This window comes from Gastrolobium bilobum, unplaced genomic scaffold, assembly GCF_033153095.1.
Source record: "Gastrolobium bilobum isolate Gb01-03AN ecotype WA unplaced genomic scaffold, APGP_CSIRO_Gbil_v1 utg755, whole genome shotgun sequence".
Classification (NCBI taxonomy): Eukaryota; Viridiplantae; Streptophyta; class Magnoliopsida; order Fabales; family Fabaceae; genus Gastrolobium; species Gastrolobium bilobum.
Window position 1 is genome coordinate 42251 of NW_026897541.1, and position 23241 is coordinate 65491.

The following is a 23241-nucleotide window of genomic DNA, read 5'->3' on the forward strand; positions in this document are numbered from 1 at the left end:
CACGCGTCTATTGTCGGTGATCCTAGCGATTTTATGATTCAAAATCACCCACAGCCTTTGAAAAAAAATCCTCAAAATTTTGTGTCTGCACAGTCAACAAAGTCGGTCCGCAACTGACAACAGTAAATCCAAAGACCAGCAACACCGGAAGGATTTGTTAGACAGTAAAAAAAAGTGTTGGCGTGAGGTGTCGTTGGCTATCGTTGGTGCATCATAGCACCAGAATTATCCATATCATCTGGAACAGAGAAAAATAATTTTGCGTACACGCGTTTCGTGGCTTAGTGACCCAATGCAAAACATAGTTCGACATGACAGAAAAAGATATTCATAAAATCATGCGATGCACGGAGAAAAAAAATCGGTCGTTATGTCGAAAAAAAATATCAAGAAGCGATTGTATAGCATTATACTCGAAAAAAGCTACGTTTAATGTGATCACAAACGTTTATTAGATTAAATGCATTCATATAAATAATAATACGCAAAATTAACATGTGTATAAATGCATATTTAAGACTTCATATTTAATCTCAATAAGATTAGTTTGTATGCTGGTTTATTTTCATATATGACAGCAGTAAATCCAAAGACCAGCAACACCAGAAGGATTTGTTAGACAGTAAAAAAAAAGTGTTGGCGTGAGGTGTTGTTGGCTATCATTGGTGCATCATAGCACCAGAAATTATCTATATCATCTGGAACAGACGAAAATAATTTTGCGTATACAATCGATTCGTGGCTTAGTGAATCAATACAAAACATAGTTCTACATGACAGAAAAAGATATTCATAAAATCATGCGATGCAAGGAGAAAAAAAAATTTAGTACAATTTCATCGAGAATAAAATACCGAGAAGCAATTTTATAGCATTATACTCGAAAAAAACTACGTTTAATGTCATCACAAATGTTTATCAGATTAACTGCATACATATAAATAATAATACACAAAATTAACATATGTATAAATGCATATTTAAGATTTCATATTTAATCTCAATAAGATTAGTTTATATGCTGCTTTATTTTCATATATGACAGCAGTAAATCCAAAGACCAGCCACCAGAAGGATTTGTTAGACAGTAAAAAAAAAGTGTTGGGTGGAGGTGTTGTCGGCTATCTTTGGTTCATGATAGCACCAGAAATTATCCATATCATCTGGAACAGACAAAAATAATTTTGCTTACACGTGTTTTGTGGCTTCGTGACCCAATACAAAGCATAGTTTGACATGACAAAAAAATATATTCATAAAATCATTGTTCACTGAACATAAACAGTAGGATAATGGAAAAAAAGTGCAGAACATTCTTGGAAAAACTCAGTCATTAACATGTATAAAACTAACCACTTGAAATCGTCATTATTGAAAACTGTCTCATTTCAGAATCTGCATCACAACCTGCACATGTATTCCAACTACCAAGCTCATTTCCATTATAGTCCATTGCTGACGGTCCATATGAATGCTTCTCGAAAGTGTATTTCTTAGAATGGCACCAAGAAAACTCTTGGATTAGTATCCTTTCCTTACGCACCACATACGCGGGATGAAACACTTGACCTGGTGTCTGCATATACTTAATACGGTTATCCCTTTCAAAGAAAAAAAAACATATCAAATCCCCAATTACGGTGTTCTTCATCAGTTGAATTCATCAAAAGGATGCAATATACATACTTGGCTTCATTGTGACCGTTGCTCGCAGAAATTTTAAGTTTCTGCATAGCCTTGTTATTCATGGATGAACTTGAATATTTTCAAAAATATTGTATCATCCCTTCCCGTTACAAAATTGTTGGGTTTCCACTCTCCCTACATCGTTTCAAGAACATCAATTGCCTCTTCTTATTAAACCGTCTAAGTGGACACAATTCAAAATCGTAGAAGGTTGATCGATCTTCATCCAGAGAATCATCTTCCACGACATGCCAATACGATTTTTGTTCTGAAATCCATTCAATTGACCACAATGCAAATTTATCCAGAGAAGCATGTTTATAAACCAAATCATCCTTTGCAACACGGAGGAAGGCATTGTAACTCATTTTGACATTGCACACGTCTTGAATAGAATGAGAGGCTACCTTTTCGAAGATGCAAAGTAACAATTCCTTTGGAAGAGTGTTGATATCAGCCATTGATTTATTCTCAAGGGTTTAGGCTTTACATTCATCAATGTGCGTTCTTAAAATTTTGTTGTTAGAAATAGAGCACTCAACTGTAGAATATGTAGGGACTAATGAACTTTACAGTCATCATACGAATGACTATCGTATGAACAAAGGCTTCTCTTTGAGTTCCCATTTATCGTTACAAAAAAATGCAGTTTCCAAGAACTCATGATTGATGGTGAATAATCAACTACTGTTATTCAATTAATGAACTACTGTTATTTAAAAAACAATTCTCAGACACTTTTGATGATCTAAGCTTAATCCCTTGATGATCTTCGTAATTGGGAAACCCAAGAGTTATTTTTTAGATTATTGGGAAACCCAAGAGTTATTTATTCACCGATTAATGAACCTTGTCGACAACCAATGTGTTTCATTCACTGTCTCAAGAACCCCAATTGCCATGAAGTTAATCATTATTAATAGGTTATTCATTTCCAATGAAAAGGGCACATGTTTTCGTTCTCTTTCAGGTTTTTTTGTTTACTTTAATACCAACATGCCTCTGTCCTGTTTTGACTTTAGTATCTTTGAACAAATGCAAAAATTGTATTTAAAATTAAACTGAAATTGTACTACACAGCTGTTTTTAATATTTGTCTATCAAATTGGTCGACAAATATATTTAGATATGTTGTGAGAACTGCTGTTAAAATACCAAGGGCAAATAATTAGCATAAGTAGGATCTGCAGTGATGTTAATTATAGCGTTGGAATAAGCTAAACAAAAAAACAACGGCAGCTCTTGTTATGATTATCAAAAATAACAAACACTACAAAGATTCATGACAAAACACTACTTAACAGCACTCTAAGAATAAAAAAAATAGATATCCATTACAAACAAAAAACGTAAAAACATAGTAAACATATTGAAAACCATAACCATATTACAATAATCATTCCCCTAAACAAACTCGCTAGATATTACAAAATTCTTTCAGTTCAGCATCGGCATGACAATACTCACATGTAATCTCACGATCGTCCAAGTTGTTAACAACATTTAATGCTTTGCATATGGTGGAATTGCAAAAAGAAAAGTCATGAATTGGAACCACTTTTCTTCGCACCCACATACCTCGCAGAAAGGATCTCACCCTCTGCTTGCAATCATCTAAATCGATGGTCATTTTCAGTGAACAAAACATCTCAAGTCCATGATTTCGTTTCTCCTTATCTTCACTAACCATCAACAGCGTGCAATACACGTACTTGGCATCAATGTGATCCGTTAGTGCAGCATTTTTCAAATTTTGAAGAGCAAGATTTTCCCTGAAAGAACAACAATTTTGTTGGAAAAATATTACCATTCCGTCACGGTACAAAAGTTCTGGGTTGCCACTTTTCCTGCAACGTCTCAAGAACAATGCTTGTCGGTACATGCTATAGATTTCTTCTGGCGAATATACAAAGTTGTAAAGTGTTCCAATATATTGATCTTCGTGTCCGTTGTCACATCTATTGTCCACACGATGAGAAAACGGCTTTTCCTTGTTAACCAAATTCACATGCACACATGCAAACTTCTCTAAGGAGGATTTTTTATATACAGAGTCATGCTCTGCAAGATGGAGTAATTCCTTGCAAGTTAACTTGACGTTTGATATGTCTTTGATCGAATGGGACGCTACCCTACCCAAAATCTCCAATCCTAAATCAGATGGAAGTGTTGTGAGCGACGCATGTCCTTGTTTTTCAAATCTTGCACGCTTTGCAGATGATGATTCAGCCATTCTTCGAAAGGTTGGACAAAAAAACTTGAATAAATTATATTCTTCGAAAGGAATAACGAAAAAGGAACTGTTTTAGGAACAAATGCTTATGATGCAGGTTATATACTGAGTTCAAACCATCGATTAAATTACACAATACTCATGCAACGATTGGGAAGTCATCCGTTCAACAATCCAACGGGGTTGGTTTATTTTTGGGATTGAATATGCATAAAGTGAAAATACACTTATTAATTCGTTGGCATTTAATGTACCATTTAACTGTTTATAAAATATGTTTGTTAATTCTTAACAATTGAAAATAACAAAACGTTTAATTTCAAGTTTCTTTTCAAAATCCAGTGCAATAACTTGGGTTGTGATATTCCAAACAGAGTTTATTATACTCACTACTGTAGGTGAACTGAGGTTCTAATAGACTACTTTGACAATGATACTAACCATTCAAGACAGATGATTATCAGATTGTCAAAAGATATATGTATTGATTTCAGAACATTTATCCATATTAAAAATAAATTTTACTTCATGGTCCCTGAACTTCTGAATTGTTTCTAGAAAACAAGACTAAGTGCACGTTTGGACGGGCTTGTATTCTTAAAAAAGTTTTTTTTTTATAAATAAAAGTCTTTTTGAGAATTTTTAGATGTTTGAATAACAATTGTTTAGAAAAACAAAAGTTAAAATGCTGCTTTTTTTGTAGCCAGTAGTTGATTGCTTTTGAAAAAAGCAGAAATTTAAAGATAATATAATTTTTTTTTTGGAAAAAAGATAATATAAATTTTTAAAATACAATTTTAACATCATCTTATCATATCTATTTTATCTCTCCTTATCCCACAATCATGCTATTTTATCTCTCATTTATTGTAATTTTATATATAAAAGTGCTTTTTTATTTTAACATCCAAATAACTTTTTTTATGTAAAAGTGATTTTCATATCATACATCCAAACGTAAAATAATTTTATCTTTTAGAAAAGTTCTTTTAAAATAAGCAACGCATAAAAAGTCATTTTTTTAAAAGCTCGTCCAAACGAACCTTAAATTAATGGAAGACAGTACATTTTTTTTTTTTTTTCCACGTAAAGGACTAAAAAGACAGTATATTATCACATTGATGTCATACCTGATTAGCTTCCTGTCATTTTCCTTATTGGACCGCACTGCTTGCAAGGTATTATCCTGATAAATGAATAGTAGTGTTAGTGACTAGATGTACAAAAAACTTGGAAAAAAATGATGAATTCTGAAACCAGTTTTACTAGCACGCAATCAGGTATTACTAATGTTTGGGTGTTTAACAATTTGATGGGACGAGAAAGAAACTCCAGGAAATAGGTTTCCTCTCTATTCCCCTCAAAGGCCCAGTTTTTGCTCCCGAATTCGGGTGGAGTGAGTGAAACCAAAATATTATAAATGTATAAATATAATATACCAAATATAAGTTTTTTTGAAAATTAATAAATCAATTTGACGGCTTAGCTCAATGAATGGTACTGAAGGTGAAAATTGCCTGATTGCGCATTGAGCTCCAGAAATTGCTTGCTCGGCTCTTTACTCCTCATCTTTGGTCGACAAGCATTCGATGATTTCATGATAATTGCTTGAGATATTCTACTTCTTGACCTGACGTGTTAGGTTGCATGTGCATATTATTACTTAGGCATTTGATTTATGGCTTGGTTTCCTTTTGGATTGATGATAAGATCAGTGTTTGGGTATTTGAGATAATTTATGAATTGAAATATCATAGCTACTTGATATATAACATTACAAAGACAGGGCTTTTTACTTCATCAGGATGTTAGAAGATTTATCGGTCATCACGTGATGTAACAAGCTACCCTCCGAACAATTAAGTTTTCGTAACTTATGATCATTTTGCTTTTGCATATAAATTGAATATAAGGGGATTCAGAATGAACTCTCTCGTATGGAACTCATCATTGACATGGAATTGTTTATGAGAAATCTTTTGTCTCGACTAAATTAAAATTTAGTTGAGGATTTTTAGATCTTTATTACTTGTTTGTTGAAGGTTTGGTTTGTTAAAATATAAGTGACAAAAATAACATAAGAACTACTAAAAGGACAATTTGGAAGTTGAAAATGGGTAGTCTTGATGGTTCATAGGTTCATTGAAGTTGCTATATTATTGAGTCCCCAAAGATGACCTTGGAAGCAGGCTTTCACAACAAGAATGGCAAGAGATTATTTTTCTGTTCGAATGAGTTACATTGATAATGGTTGGATTCATGAAGGATTTCCTCGTGACTAAATCTAAGGTATTCCACAATTTTATGCAGATAATGAAAGTTTTCTGATCATGAACTGACAAATGACGAGTTTGACTATTCAATCTACAAATGGCCACATATGTTGTGTCAAGAATGACGAATCATATTGTTATGCAGCTGCTCATCGGATGGTTGAGCACCAAGTCAATCCTGCCCAAGAAGTTCCAGAATGCTTGTTCCGGCCTCACAAGTTACCCGGCCTGCCTAGGGTTCATTGTGTGTTTCAAGCAATGGGACATGGCAAGATTTCCTTGAGTACAAGACTTCCCGGACCCTTCAACAGGACAAGTGAATTTTTTTTTCTTTTGGGGCTGGGGTGGGGGGAAGGGGGTCTGGAATATTGTTAGTGTTAAATAACCCATTCAACTCAAAAGCTTAAGCTTTTGGATAAGGCTATATTAATAGTTTTATATATCTCAACAGTTAAGCACTCCTATGTGAGTAAGTGAGGAAGAGAAATTTGAGCCATAACAACAAACTTGGTATGGGAAGAAATGTAATGAAGTTAGAGGCTATGTGCGAAATAAGAGATGACCATAGAAGTAGGCAATTACTGAGTGAGGACTGGAGAAAGTAACAGGTCTCTCGAATGACCAATTGTATCTTTTATTTTTCTGTTATAGGTATTGTAGAAGTCTACCTCTGTTTAAGGAGCTGATTTCCCTGTTTTCTTAAATAAATCTAATTTCCTAACAAAAACCCAAATAGCGACAGGGAGAAAAGGAGCAAGAGGAAGAAACCGTCATCCTCCATTTACAAACATAAAAAGACTACCATACTACTTATTTTTTTTGTACATATCATACTACTATTTACAATAAGCATCAATATTGTTAGAATACAAATTCAATCTTGCCACTAAGAATAGTTTTTCCCTAAATTATATTGGGAGATTAATTAGTAAGCGTACAGTGGACGAAGTCAATTTTATTGCAATTAGTAAGCGTGATTTATCTACTGGTGCCACAAACAGCTTCTTCTTTTTTCATTAAATTTTGATGTGGTTTTATGGTATCAACAAAAAAAAAAAAAAAGGTGTACATTTTTTTTTTTGGGTAGTATCATATGGTTTTATGATATTAATTATACATTGTCACCTTGTTGATATTATATATGTTGGTACTTTGTTGATATAATATTATGAAGAATTATTTACAATTCCTCCCTCTTAATTATTATGGTTCATCTGTGTATTCAATATGTGTTTAAGAAATTAGAGCTGAATGAGAAAAGTTTTATCAAATAACTTTTTATTTATATTGAGAGTTGAGCTAGTTAATTAGATATATACATCAAATTTTAGAAATTTGTAGAATAATGCATATGATATTTGTGTGTTTATATTTAGACAGATTTTTTATTATCAATATTTGATTTGATATTTTGATGGATAGATGTATATTGAACATTACATTATATTTCATTATTTTTTCTGAATATGTATTTTGAAGAAAAAATATGATGAACAAAATTAATTTGTTATATTTTGCATCAAGTGATGATGTGACTTGAATGCAGTTATGATGTAGTGTTGATTGCTCTCAGCTTCTAATGCTTACTCTAATATTTTATTTATTGAGGTGCATGCTTCCGCTTGAATTGTTTAAATGCAAAATTTATTTAGAAATAATATTATTTTAAATTCATTATCAGTAAAGATGTTGCACATTCTTGTGGATTAGATCATGGTTTGGGCATGTGAATGTTATTATGTTTAAACATATTCCTGTACAACAATTTTTATGAATTACTATAGGGATTACAACCAAAGTGGGATTGCTTATATTGATTATTTATGAACATTTCTTTGTAAAAATTAAGGAATGATTTTGGTTATTTCATGCAATTTCCTGCCCAAAGGGGGTAATTGTGTGTTATAACTGTAAATTTATTTGGGATGATGTTAATGGAGGTGTGTTGGTCTAGGTGATCTGTCTGCCCAAAGGGGACACATCTCTGAAGTCAGTGTATGCTCATTGAGAAATTTTTTCTTGAGGTTATAGATGAAGTTATTGGAGGCTCATTGGTCTAGGAATCTATCTGCCCAAAGGGGATAGATTTTCAAACCCAGTGTTGTGCTCATTGATTAACTCATCTGAGGTTCTGACCTTGGTTTATACCTTGGTTGGTGCATTCTGCCCAAAGGGAAATGTACTATTATGTTGGCCTTGTTATGACAACCTGTTGTACTAAATGATTAACTTATCCAGAGCAACTTTTTCTTGAGGTTATATATGAAGTTATTGGAGGCTCATTGGTCTAGGAATTTATCTGCCCAAAAGGGATAGATTTTCAAACTCAGTGTTGTGCTCATTGATTAACTCATCTGAGGTTCTGGCCTTGGTTTAACCTTGGTTAGTGCATTCTGCCCAAATGAGAATGTACTATTATGTTCGACTCATTATAATATTTTGGTTAAATTGAATGTGTATATTATCCTTTAGTTAATTCTAATGTATACATGTTTTTGCCTTAATGAATTTATATGTTAGTTCCTTTAAATAGATTTGAAAACATGTTTGATTCATTTTGAAATTAATATTTTGGAATATTTATTTTAAATTTTTTATATACATAGATATTTATTTGGAATTATTTGCTCTCGTTCATACTTAATTTTATCAGCTCTTATTCATGTTTGATTCTGTGAAAAATATTTATGATTTTTTTTTAATTTTGATTAATGAAAATTATTATAGATTATGGTGATTATAATGTTAATATTTACTCTCCCAATTTTAGCGTAGATTTTATGTACTTTGTCAATTAAGTTTGATTAGTAAGCTAAGATATATAATTGTTGATATTGAGAATTGAAATTTGTGACAGAAATTGCAGTTTATTAAATGCAATATGAATTTGGAAAATATATGCTATAAGATTTTTCATATTATTTAGGTATAATTGTTGAGAATGTTATTTGTGAATCGTCAGAATTCTTTGTTAAATACAAATTATTGTTTGCAATTATCTGCCCAAATGAAGTTATTGTATATATGAATTAATTTTGAAATTTGTATTGAGTTAAAATTTCAAATAATGTGAAATAATTATGTATTATGTACTCTGTCTAAAGGAGAGTTTATAATAAGCTAATTATTTCGTTAAAATACTTCACTGCACATAATTAATATAATTGTATTTATGTAATAAATATACTTTTGATATGAACGATAAGAATGTCATAATCGAATTGTTGATTGGATTGAATTGTGAATAATGGAGATGAGATCTGTATTTTTATTTTATTTTATTTTTTTATGAATTTTGATCTTGATAGGGCATTGTGTTTTAGCCTATAATTAATGTGGAGAACATACTTGATGTGTTTTTTAGTGGGAGAGATATGATTAATTTTGTATGATCTTGAAGTTATTGTCGAGTCAGTGGGAGATAATTGCTTAGTTTTTAATGTCAAGATATGAGTTTATTTTGAAATGAATTTTCTATAAGGCCTCTTCGAGAATGATTTTGAATTCTATATCCTTTTTAAATCAATATGGATTTTATTTTACATTAATGGTGATTTGATGAGGCAGTGACTTTTTCGAGCTATTAATGGTGATTTGCTGAGTCAGTGGGAGAAAAATTCCTTTTCTTGTATTGTATGTAAATCACTTAGTTCTTCAGAATATTGACTGATTCTATAAGAATTTAGGCCAATGATAAATACATGTGAAGAATATGGGCATTGTGAATTCCTTGGTTTAGTTGATTAGTGGGAGTTTGAATCATTTATTATTATTTTTTCATGTTGAACAATTTATTTTAGATATAATTGAGGTTTATTTAAGAGATAAATTTTATTTTGCACAATTGATAAGGATTTGAGATTTATTGTTGCATATATTGAACATGTGTATTTATATTTATCAATTGTGATATATATTGGAACTCAGTGTCGTTGGGACCACCATGCCTGTGGTTGACACTATATTGGAGTTTGAGGCATGATAATAATATTTTGGAACTCAGTGTCGTTGGGACCACCATGCCTGTGGTTGACACTATATTGGAGTTTGAGGCATGATAATAATATTTTGGAACTCAGTGTCATTGGAACCATCATGTCTGTGGTTGACACTAAATGGGAGTTTGAGACTTAATGGTGTTGTTAGGACTACAGGGCCCGTAGTCGACACCATATTTGATTATATGATGGTTTTTTGATAAACCATGGAATTTCTATGGCTTTAAGGCATTTGAGAGAAATTTGAGGACTGACAAAGAAAATAGTAGTTTGGCTGTTGTTGGATCATATTGGCATGCTATTTTCTTGCTACACTCCACACTAATGACTAGTCGACGGAGTCAAGTAACATTTGTGACCATGGAAGGTCTTATATCGGTAAGGGTATAATCACCGCCTGATTCAATGTTATTTGATTTTAGTTGGATGGAGTCATATTCAGATATCGCACCTTGGATCATGTGTTTTCTTAAAATGTGGCCACATTATAAGAATTAGTCCTTAGCCCGAGAGTCGTTTTCAAATAACTTGTTTTTCTTTTCTCTTTTAAATTAAAATTTTACAATTGATTTTGCCCAAGTGGGAGAATGTTAGAAATTTCTATAATAATTGTGGGCTTCAATCAATTGTAGTTTTTCTTGTTTTAATAAAAACGGGCTAAGTCATGATCCATATGGGGGTGCAGTATAACGCCCATTTAATTGAGTGATCCTTTTGTTTGGACTTGGATATCTGTAAATTGATTAGTGTGGGTAATAGTGTAGGCCTAACCCATAGGCCCATGATGGGAAGGAGACTAGGATTAATAAATTGGCTAGGTCCCCTCTGCATTCACAACGTGTTAGAAAACCGTTACTCCACAACTCGCCCCATCGACGGTTGTGATCAGGGACTGGTGTGAAATGCAGAGGAAGATCCTAGTCTTTCCATTGCAGAAGCATTAGAGGAAACAATAAGCTTCAAGAAATCAAGAATCAAGTAAGCGTAAATATTTTGGTGTTCTAAAATCATATAATCCTATTTGAAATTTTCTTTCATGCCGAAGCACTAAATTATAAGAAAAGTATTACAGAGAGACGAAAGTCCAGAGCATTTTTTGTACTCCAGCAAATTTTTTGAATACACTTCAAAGTTGTGTTTCATTTCCTGTGTTCATCTTCATATATTTTTTCTTTATTTTCTCTAAATTTCCAACAAGTGGTATCAGAGCCACGGTCGATCAAAGATGGCGGAGATGATGCAATCACATATTCCAAAGTTGTCAAAGAGTAATTATGGAAATTGGAGCATTCAGATGAAGACGTTGTTAGGTTCCCAAGACATATGGGACCTTGTTGAGGATGGATACATGGAGCCCGCCAATGCAGCTGCAGAAGCAGTTTTATCAGATGCTCAGAGAAAGATGCTTAAAGATTCACGTAAGAAGGACAAAAAGGCTCTTTTCTTAATTTTTCAAGGTGTTGAGGAATCAGCCTTTGAGAAAATATCATATGCAAAATCATCCAAGGAAGCATGGGAGATTTTACAGAAGTCTTGCTAGGGAGTTGACAAAGCTAAAAAGGTACGACTCCAATCACTAAGAGTTGAGTTTGAAAACTTAAAAATGCAGAATGCAGAGCCAGTTACAGATTATTCCTCACGAGTGCAAAAGGTGGCAAAAGAGATGAAAATAAATGGAGAGACTTTAGATGATGTCAGAGTAATGGAGAAAATTCTACGATCACTATCAAGAAAGTTCGATTATATTGTCACTGCCATTAAAGAAGTCAAAGACTTGTCAGTTATATCTATTGATGAGCTTGTGGGTTCTCTTCAAGCTCACGAGCAAAGAATGAATCTGAATGAAGGTTCTAGCAAATTGGAGCAAGCTTTGCAAAGCAAGTTATCCCTTGATGTAAATCAAGCCAGTAGCAGTAGCTATGGACGTGGCAGAGGAAATCATGGTGGATATAGAGGTGGTTTCAACACCCGAGGTGGATTCAACACTCGAGGCGGTCGTGGCATACGCGGTGGATATAGTCAAACAAATAGAAGATTTCAGACTGATGCTGTAGCATATGGACGTGATCAAGGAGGATATAATAATCGTGGTCGAGGTCGTGGTTTCGTGACCCGAGGAGGAGGAAGATTTCAACAAAGAGGTGATAAATCTCACTTGCAGTGTTATAATTGCAACAGATATGGTCATCTCAGCTATGAGTGTAGAGATGCTGCTAGAGTTGCGGAGAGAAGTCATTATACAACAACTGAAGAGAAAGATGATGAACCGACCATGTTGTTCACTTACAAAGGCGAGGAAGATAGTGGGAAAGATGTTTGGTACCTTGATACTGGAGCTAGTAATCAATGTGTGGCAAAAAAGAGTTATTCACAGAGCTGAATGAGGAAGTCCAAGGAGAAGTTACGTTTGGAGATCTATCAAAGATTCCAGTTAAAGGCAAAGGTGAGATTATGATATTCACAAAGAATGGAGATAAAAAATACATTTCGGATGTCTATTATATACCTTCTTTGAAAAGCAATCTCCTCAGTCTTGGTCAGCTTTTAGAAAAAGGATATGATATTCATTTGAAGAATAATTCTCTCATTATGAGAAATCAGAAAGGAGAATTGATTGCAAAAGTTGATATGACAAGAAATCGTCTATTCAAGCTAAACATCCAGACAAGTGCAAAAAAGTGCATGAAGACTATCATAGAAGATAGTTCGTGGTTATGGCATCTTAGATTTGGTCATCTTGGATTCACTGGCCTGAAGCTGCTATCAAAAGCAAAGATGGTAAATGGATTACCAATGATAAATCAACCTGATCAGCTGTGTGAAGGATGCATGAGAGGAAAGCAACATAGACAAAGCTTTGAAGTTGGCAAATCATGGAGAGCAAAAAGACCACTGCAGCTAGTTCACTCAGATATAGCTGGTCCATTTGATATTCCATCTCTTGGAGGAAACAGGTATTATATTACTTTTATTGATGATTTCAGTAGAAAAGCTTGGGTATATATTCTTAAAGAAAAAGCAAAAGCTCTTGACAAATTCAAAGAATTCAAAGCAATGACAGAAAAGCAAAGTGGTCAGTATCTGAAGACACTCAGAACAGATAGAGGGGGTGAATACACTTCCAAATTATTTGAAGAATTTTGTAGGCAACATGGAATAATTCATCAATTGACAGCAGCCTACACACCACAACAGAATGGTATAGCAGAAAGAAAGAATCGTACAATTCTTGATATGACAAGGAGCATGCTCAAAGAAAAGCATCTGCCAAGAACACTCTGGGCTGAAGTTGTCCAATGTGCTGCCTATCTATTGAATCGATGTCCAACAAAGAGTGTCAAGTTCAAAACACCAAATGAAGCATGGAGTGGTAGAAAGCTAGAGGTAAGCTATCTAATAATTTTTGGTTGTGTAGCATACGCCCATATTCCAGATCAGAAGAGAAAGAAGTTAGATGATAAAGGAGAAAAGTGTATCTTTACTGGCTACGAGCATAGGAGTAAAGCTTACAGATTATACAATCCCCTGACAAAAAAGGTAATCATCTCAAGAGATGTGGAGTTTGACGAAACAGATTACTGGAAATGGAATGATGAAGAAAAAAGAGTAGAAGGCTTATTTTTTAAAGATGATGATAATTCAACAGAGCAAACAGTTAAAGCAGGCAATGATCAGACACCTCCACCAAGTCCTAACCCAATAACTCCTGCATCTACGCCCTCAACCTCAGGAAGCAGTAGCAACAATTCAGGGGGAGCAACAGCAAAGATGAGAAGCTTAAGTGATATCTATGATGCTACAGATCCGGTACAAACTACCCATGATTATTCATTATTTTGTTTAATAGCTGAATGTGATCCAGTGACATATGAGGAAGCTGTAGAAGATGAAAGTGGAAGAAATCCATGAATGATGAAATTGCTGCAATCAAAAGAAATGACACGTGGGAGCACAACTATGCCTAAGAAACATAAGCCCATCAGAGTAAAGTGGGTGTACAAGACAAAGACTAATAAAGAGGGAAAAATGGAGAAATACAAGGCAAGATTGGTAGCTAAAGGCTACAAGCAGAAATATGGAATATATTATGATGAGGTGTTTGCACCAGTTGCAAGGATTGACACTATCACACTTCTTACAGCAGTAGTAGCATAAAAGCAATGGAAGATATACTAGATGGATGTGAAATCAGCATTTCTCAATGGTTACCTGGAAGAAGAAGTCTATATTGAACAACCACCGGGTTATTTTAAAAAAGGAGAAAAAGATAAAGTCTATCGGTTGAATAAGGCACTATATGGATTGAAACAAGCTCCAAGAGCTTGGAACACGAGGATAAATGAATACTTTCATAAGAATGGATTTGTGAAGAGTCCGTACGAACATGCTTTGTATACTAAGAAGAACGAAGATGGGGATATGATGATCGTGTGTCTTTATGTGGATGATATAATCTTCATAGGGAATAATCCAGGTATGTTTGTTGAATTTAAGAAAGCTATGACTAAAGAATTTGAAATGACAGATATTGGAGAAATGTCTTATTTTCTTGGAGTTGAAGTAAAACAAACAAAAGAAGGAATTTATATGTTACAAAAGAAGTATGCAGAAGAAATACTGAGTAGATTCAGAATGAAAGATTGCAATCCTATTTCAACACCAATAGAAGCAGGAACGAAGTTGAAAGCTGACTCAGATAGAGAACCAGTAAACCCAACACTATTCAAAAGTCTGGTCGGAAGCTTGAGGTATTTGACTTTCACTCGACCAGATATCATGTTTGCAGTTGGTCTAATAAGCAGATATATGGAGCATCCAAAGCAGGATCATTTCAGTGCAGCAAAGAGAATTTTAAGATATATCAAAGGAACCATCAATCATGGATTATTCTATACACATTACCAAGATTCAAGGTTAATTGGCTACGCAGATAGTGATTATGGTGGAGATGTAGATGATCGAAAAAGAACTCCAGGATATGCTTTTCATATTGGCTCAATAATATTTTCATGGTCATCAAAGAAACAACAGACAGTTGCTCTATCATCATGCGAAGCTGAATACATAGCTGCAACAGCGTGTACGTGTCAAGCTATTTGGTTAAAGAATATTTTGAATGAATTTCATTATGAGCAAGAAGGTCCAATTACTATAGGCGTAGATAACAAGTCTGCTATATCACTTGCAAAGAATCCAGTTTCCCACAGCCGAAGCAAGCATATTGACACGAAATATCATTTTATTCGAGAGCAAGTTAAAAACTAAGTTGTGGAATTAGTCTACTGCAGAACTAAAGAACAATTGTCAGATATTTTTACAAAGCCATTGAAGACGGATGTATTCAACAAGTTCAAACATATGATTGGTATGCAAAATCGAATTTGAAGGGGAGTGTTAGAATACAAATTCAATCTTGCCACTAATTTCTTCCACCGCTTGCTAGAAGAATCAAGAGCTGTATCTCAACTTACACCTAGCATTCATTTCCACGTGTATTATTTGTTGGAATGATTTCTGTCAAAGCGGTTGGGAACTTGTGACGGTAAAAGGAAGACAAAATCAAATTGAATTGGATAGCAAAAGTTGGCAACTGTGCTGGCCATCAAAAGCGGCAAAACAAATTACTATAAATAGAGATACATGTTAAGCTATTAGTATGTGTGTTGTATAAAAAAACAGAGAAAAAAGAGAGAGTGATGAAGCACTAAATTATAAGAAAAGTATTAGAGAGAGACGAAAGTCCAGAGCGTTTTTTGTACTCCAGCAAATTTTTTCAATACACTTCTAAGTTGTGTTTCATTTTCTGTGTTCATCTTCATATATTTTTTCTTTATTTTCTCTAAATTTCCAACAAATATAACAATATATAGAGCAGCAGATTAGATCATTTCAAGAGGCACCTAGAAATAATGTTGAATACCAATTTTTATGTTGACAATAGTAAAAAACAAAATGAACTTCTAAAGCAACACTCACACCTAAATTTGAAAAGATAAAGATTTCATCTTATCTGTTAGATTTATTCAATTCATTGGCGGAATCCAAACCTGAATGTAGGGGAAATATATGTCCTTTAGGTGGCACTGGAGTCTACTTATGTCAACATCTTTTACTTTTGGCTCGTAAATGTCAACCTGCAACAGTATCATATAATGTGTTCATGAATAAAATTGAAGAGATAATCATTTTGCCCCCTGTAAACATAACATTAGTAGTACGATGGGGAAAAGCCTTTTACAGATGCCTTGATATATAGAATTGGATATATAAGACAATAACTAGGGCTCAACCAAAAACATAAATACATTAAGAAAATGACAGTGAAGTTGGCAGTAGAAATAATGGTATAAAGCTCCAATTTCTTGTTCACTATAGAGACAAGCTCATTTTAGAGGAGTCTTGTCCAAATTCCATATATACCAACTGGTATAAAGCTCCCCCGATGAGATAAAGCCTCTAAAATGCAAATGGGGGTGTATCCACCCTTGAATTAAAGCAGGTTAAGTTCTCAAGACACTTTAATTTACATCAACAATAAAGGGACAACGACCAAATTGTCAGTGTTTACCTAAAATATTACCACAATGTCAGACCTCAGAAATTTTTTATCAAAGTGCCATGTTATCAGTCTCGCTATGCCACATGGCGAGTTAGGATTGGCCACGTGGCAGCACCTGATTGGCCACGTAACTATCTGCGCGGTGCAGCTAAATTACGTGGCAGACAACTCCTGCCATCGTTTGCCACGTGGTCTAAAGCGCTGGGCTACGTGGCAAAATCGCTGGACTGCGTAGCTGTTTACGTAGCAACCCTACGTGTCACACTGTAGTAAGTTCGTTGGGCTGAACAACTGGTTATGTGCATGTGTGACACGTGTCATTTAAATGAAATTAAATAACATTAATTTTAATTTATTAGTCTAGATTATTAGACCTAGGATAGATAACATTATTTTAAGTTATAGAAGTGTCTAAATTATGTTAAAATAATGTAGTTAAGGATTATTAATATAATTTAATCTGTGTGTTAATTAATTTAAATTAATATAGGAGTATTAATTTAATTTAACTCAGTTTATGTAAGTTAAATTATTGTAGACTATTATGACATTTAATATAAGTTATGAGTGTTAATCAATGTTATTAAACTCGGACCGATGATCGACCCGGTCGGGGTACCGTGTAAGTGGGTCACTAGTTCAACCGCATGAACCGGATATGTATATAAATTTATATTTTATACTTAATTATGTAATAAATATTTTAAATAGAGCAAGTGAACCAAGAACCAAATGTAGCTTAGTGGTAAATAGTACAATTTATATCTTCACAACAAGGGTACGATTCTCACTATATGCAATTTTTAAATAATTCTATTAAATGGTATGATATATATATATATATATATATATATATATATATATATATTAAATGGTTCATATTAACCAACAAACAAACTCAACCCAGTGGTAAGTTGTTGTTGGACATACTCATGAGACTCAAGTTCGAATTCGAGCGGTTCCAACTTTGGAATTATTTTTTACAAAACCGGTTCGACGGTTAATACTGGTGGAACCGCGGTTCACAACCGATTCACCGGGTCAATACCGGTTCAATAACATATCCGGTTGTGTTAATTTAATTAAATTATTTTACAATTATCATTTGATAATTTGTAGGAGTGTTAATTTAATTTAATTTAATTTATGCTAATTGGAATTAATTTATGCTAATGTAATTTGTGTTATGTTAAAAATTTGTGAACTGTTACGTTACTTAATTTAATCAAAGGTTGTTAATTAATATAATATATTTTATGTTTGTTAATTGAAATAGTTTAATTTAATCTATATTAATTTAAATTGATCATAACGATTAATTATTTATGTTATAACTGGTAATTACTTATTTTTTGGATTGTTAATTATTTTATTTTAATTAGGAACATGTTAAGTTAAATTATTTGTAAATGTTAAGTAATTAAATTTAGGAGTGTTAAATTAATGTTATTTAATTTCATTTAAATGACACGTGTCACACATGCACGTAACCAGTTTCTTAGCCCGGCGGATTTACCACAGTGTGATATGTGTCACACATGCGTTGAGTGTTTCAACAGTCGCCACGTAATCAGCTATGCAGTCCATTAATTTTGCGACGGTGGCTGGGGTTGTCTGCCACGTAATGTAGCTGCACTCTAACTTATAGCGAGATTGATGACGTGACACTTTGGTAAATAAATTCTAGGACGTGACATTCTGGTAATATTTTAGGTAAAGAGTGACAATTTGATCAATTTCCCAACAATAGATGCACCCTAACTTGTGCACTTTAGACTTTTAGAGGAGATTTTCCATACTAAAAGATTTAAGTAGATTTAAGTATAAACAACTGATCATCTAAAAAATTATCCCGCATCCTGCCTTAGGAAAAATTTTCAGGACAGTTTCAAGATTAAAAAGAAAAAGTAGAAAATTCTCAGCTCAAACACCAATAATAATATGATAGTCTAAATAAAAAATAAAATAAAGTAAAATCAGCAAACAAAAGAAAAAATAAACTATCGATCCCAAATGATACATAAATTTAAATGATAAGCACATTTAGCTTATTATAATTACATGGGTTAAGTATTATATGATTAAGTGGTTAAAGACAAACGTCAAATCCACAATGGTGAAAATGAATAAGAGGACGACAATAAGTTAAAGATGATAGATGATATATACCCTTGTAAAGCTTCCATCAGAATCCCTGATTTCATCCTCTGAGGGATCCCTGATGCCACCATCAGTCTGAATGAGAAAAAAAAAAATTGTTTAGTAAAAGTAACATGCTACTGTCTGTTGAGAGCACAGAAAAATAAGAGAAGAAATGAAGGCACCAAATGCATTGCATTGCTAGGAAAACATACATACCTTCCATGTCATTTTAGAGCTAGATGAACTTAACAAAGCTTCTCTCTCAAGAAACAACATGTAGACTTTCTTGACATGTTTTGTTTTGGAAGAGACTAAAGCACGCCTATAATGTTAAATAACATAAATAAGAGAGAGGGAGTGATAAAGATATACATTTTGAGAATGTACTTGAAACAGAACTATATAATCGAGATTTTTTAAAAAGAAATCGTACCTCCCCAAATGCATAGATGCTATGGGTCCACCGTATCCAAACATACCAAAGTAAGGCTGCGTAATCCCCGCCCCCCACAAAAAAGAAAAAGAAAAAAGACAATCATTATGATTAACATTTTGATGCTTCAATGTGCAAAATCATCACATACGGCAAAGTATTCTCCAAAAGTTTATATAAAGGAAATAATTCCAATTACCAATACATGATTTATGAAGGAAAGCTCTTCTAGCTTAAAATCACTTGCATTGTGAATGCTTGTCAGAACAAGAAAAACAAAAATTGAAGAAAAAAATGTACAGAAAATTAACAACACCATTAAATATGAAGGTTTTCCTCCGATGGCCTTTGATTTTGACGATCTGTGAAGTGAAGCACCCATCTTTCCCCTGTACAAAACGATAAGAGGAGTCTAAAATCAAGAGAAGACAGTGAAATATTCAGCTAATAGAAGTCCTAAATCGTGATGACTAGCACTCGTCAAATGTGATTTAAATTGTCAGATGGAAGTACAAATTTAGTCAAATAATCATTTATTAAGATCAAAAGATAGCAATGTTTGAAAACTGGGTGTAATTTAAGAAACTACTATAATGTGCCACCAGAATTGAAATTTTTGAATTTTAGAAGAATTTTTGTTTTCAAAACATGGATGAATACTTGATTGGTATATATCCAAAGCATTTGCTACGAAACTCGCAGCAAAACATGCCAATGAACCTTCCAACTGAAAATTGCTTCACATATAAATATCTACGAGCAATTCATTCACTTTTAACCTCTACTTTACCTCCAAATCTTCGGGTTATCAAACCAGACTAAATTGAAACCCCTAAACCTTTTAACTGAAATTATATTCCAGACACCTAGATTTGAATCCTTTTGGCCCTCAAGATGTCATACCTGATAAGCTTCCTGTCGTTTTCCTTGCTCGACCACACTGCTTGCAAGGAATTATCCTGATAAATGAATAGTAGTGTTAGTGTCTAGATGTACAAAAAACTTGGAAAAAAATGAGATTGTACTGTGTGTTTTGTTAATAAGCTCACAATCAAGTCTGCAAGAGCTGTTTCAAAAGTATATTCTTCAGGAAGCTCCAGTAGCAGATCAGTATCTGGCGTCAAATCCCACATATTCTACATTTCAAACACAATCATTATGGCATCATGGAAACAAACCCGCAAGATTTTCCAACAATCAAAATCATACCCTGATCACATAATAAAAACCAAAAGATTAACAGCAGGTACAAAAAAAATCAATAGAGAATCCTAACCTCGAAAGATATAGCAACATCACCACTCCCATCCTGACTCAGAAGAAATACAAACAAACAAAAAATAAATAAAGCTTCAACAAGTAAGCAAAGGAATAAAACCAAACTTAAAATTAAAGAAAAACAAAATATAATTAGGTTATACTGACATGAAGCCGTAAAATATGACACTTGTCGGGCTTATAGTTTTTGAATTGAACAACGTTGCTAATCTTCCGATCAGTGGCATCCTGAAATAACAGAGCACCACCCTTCCAGTTAATATCCTTTTTCTTCCTCATTGATTCACCATGGATATCTTTCTGAAATTCCTTGTACTTGTCTTTGACCAAGCGTATAAAATCCCCGAAACTCATTTCCTGTTGAGGATCCCGCAATATGAGTTCCACACTTGTCCCGTTCGGTAATAGGATTTTGAATCGACGATCCTTTCCAGTTTCGTCATTCTCATCGTCGCTTAGCACCATTTTCCTCTTCCTAGGGTTCTTATGAACCGATTCCCCTTTCATGCTCGCAACCTTTTCACTCTGTGAAGAGAGGCAAACAACACAACGTCATATAAAAAAAAAAACAAATAAATTAAAATGTAACCAAGAACAAGCATCAACTTACTCTGTTCACTTCAAATTTCAAAATGCTTATGGAAGAGAAAATCGCGCTTTGTAAACAGATAGAAACTAAAAGACAAAAAAAGGAACGCAAATGATTTATTTCTAAAGCGTAATAATCATTCTATGAGCAAAGTGCATCCATGTTACCGAGAAGTGTGAGTGAGAAGAATGATTGGACCTATTTGCACGTAGAAAATGAAGCTCACACAGGGATTGATAAACTCACCCCGAACATAAAAATGATTAAATGAACAGTATTGCAAAACACCTTTTTTTCCGTGCTACTCAAGGCATGTGCATACACGTACAAACAAAGAAACACACACAGTCACAGTCACAGAGATGGCAAAGACGGTCTGTCATGAGAACGAAATGTGAGTGAAAACTGAAAAGAAAACTCTTGTTACCATTAATAGGATTGTTTCTGCAGGGCCTGTTCAGGGAAATGTAGGGTTTTTGCAAAGAGAAAGGGCACTGTAATAAATTGTAATAAAAGAAAACACTCGTCAAATGTGCATACAGTTACTTGTGTGTGTTTTGTGTTGAGTAAGAGAAAGAAAGAAGCTGGTTTATCCCACACACAAAAAAAAAAAAAAAAAAAGAAGAAGAAGAAAGTGAAAGAAAGAAGCAAAGCAAAAACTATTGGGAAACGCAGAAAATGTGACACGGTGTGGTACTGCGTAATGCCTCTGCCTAAGCACTGGTGAATAGACTTGCTCCTAGAGTAGAAATGGAATTCTTGGTCACTGTTGGACTTAGTGGATATTTAAATGAGTAGGAAGAATAATGAAAGAAAGAAAAAAACTGAGTGGATATTCTAATCGGTTTGGTGATTAATTGGTTTTAGGGATATAAGACTTTCAACTTCTTCTAAAAATAGTACTTAATTAAAAGAAAGAGATCGATGTTGTTGTTGTTTACAGGATTGAGAGTGGTGTGTTCTTTGAAGCTTTCTTCGAGAAAAGCTGATTGTTCCTTAGAGAGTCTGAGTTTCTTTCGTGTTGAGCCATTTTCTTGTTCATCGCTAGTTTTGTCAGCACCTTCACCCTCGTTCTCTCTCCTGTTTCTCATACAGAAATCCATCTGAAAAGATGACACGCTGTTTGGGGATGAAAGTGCAGCACTGTCGTCGGTGTCCACCGCCTGCAACGGTAACCGGTTCACATCAAACGCCCTCGCCGGTTCCTCTGATGTTACGCGTTCCATACCAACTGCCATGAGCAAGTATATACAATGAAACAATAACCAAAGGCCAAAATATGGTGTTAGGTGAAGGTAAGATAAAAAAAATAGAAAGTGGGGTATTTACGTACATCGTTGAGCCATGGAATTCGAAGATGTGAAGAAGGATAGGATCGATGAACCGGTGTTGAAGGAAGAAGGTCGAGCTGAACCGGTGGATCTGAGGAACCCCTTCTTTCGTTCGAGGATTTTCCAGCTAAAGTACCAGCTCCTCCTAGTGCTATGCTTAAACAAACAATCTTTGTTGGGTAATTTTGTAGTGTTGTCGGGATATAAGACTCATTTCTTTGGTGCCAGTTAAACTACGATTATTTGCTAAAACTGAGTGTATTAAGTGTTAAGTGCCAAGTCTGTCATTTAATTTTATTGGTTATTTTTATTATTTTTTAAATTTTTATTAAATTAAATCCTATTTGCTTATGTTGTAGCTTTTTATTCATGGACATAGATTTGATTGATGTCGGATTTGTTAGAGTAACCCATTAATTATTCCCTTGATTTTCTTTTCCGGAACTCTCATTATTGGATCAATTAGAACTCCATTTGAGTTCCTTTGATGTCTTATCTTTATTTACAATATTCTTTCTTTAATTAATGAAATATATTTGCCCTCAAATCACCTTCGCCCTTATTGGTATCAACTTCTTCCATTTCATTTTCATTTCCAACTGGTACGGTGTTGGATGTCACTTTCTCATAGCTTTCAGACTGCAAACCTTAAAATAAGACATACTGACATAGCGAGTAGATTATAAAAACAAGAAAATAGTGATAGTAAGAATAAGGAA

At 33.8% G+C, this 23241-nt stretch overlaps 2 protein-coding genes across 2 annotated transcripts; one reads left to right on the top strand and one right to left on the bottom strand.

Moving 5' to 3' along the window:
* Window positions 1–3103: 3103 nt before the first annotated feature.
* Window positions 3104–3919, bottom strand: LOC133307873 (uncharacterized). The gene has a single exon (XM_061508428.1). The coding sequence runs from the start codon at window positions 3917–3919 to the stop codon at window positions 3104–3106; it is 816 nt and encodes a 271-aa protein (XP_061364412.1).
* A 7874-nt stretch (window positions 3920–11793) lies between these two features.
* Window positions 11794–12570, top strand: LOC133307874 (glycine-rich RNA-binding protein 1-like). The gene has a single exon (XM_061508429.1). The coding sequence runs from the start codon at window positions 11794–11796 to the stop codon at window positions 12568–12570; it is 777 nt and encodes a 258-aa protein (XP_061364413.1).
* The last annotated feature ends 10671 nt before the right edge of the window (window positions 12571–23241 follow it).

Bases quoted from the DNA above. Each gene is read 5' to 3' on its own strand.
- LOC133307874 (XM_061508429.1), top strand. From the start codon at position 11,794: ATGCAGAATGCAGAGCCAGTTACAGATTATTCCTCACGAGTGCAAAAG.
- LOC133307873 (XM_061508428.1), bottom strand. From the start codon at position 3,919: ATGGCTGAATCATCATCTGCAAAGCGTGCAAGATTTGAAAAACAAGGA.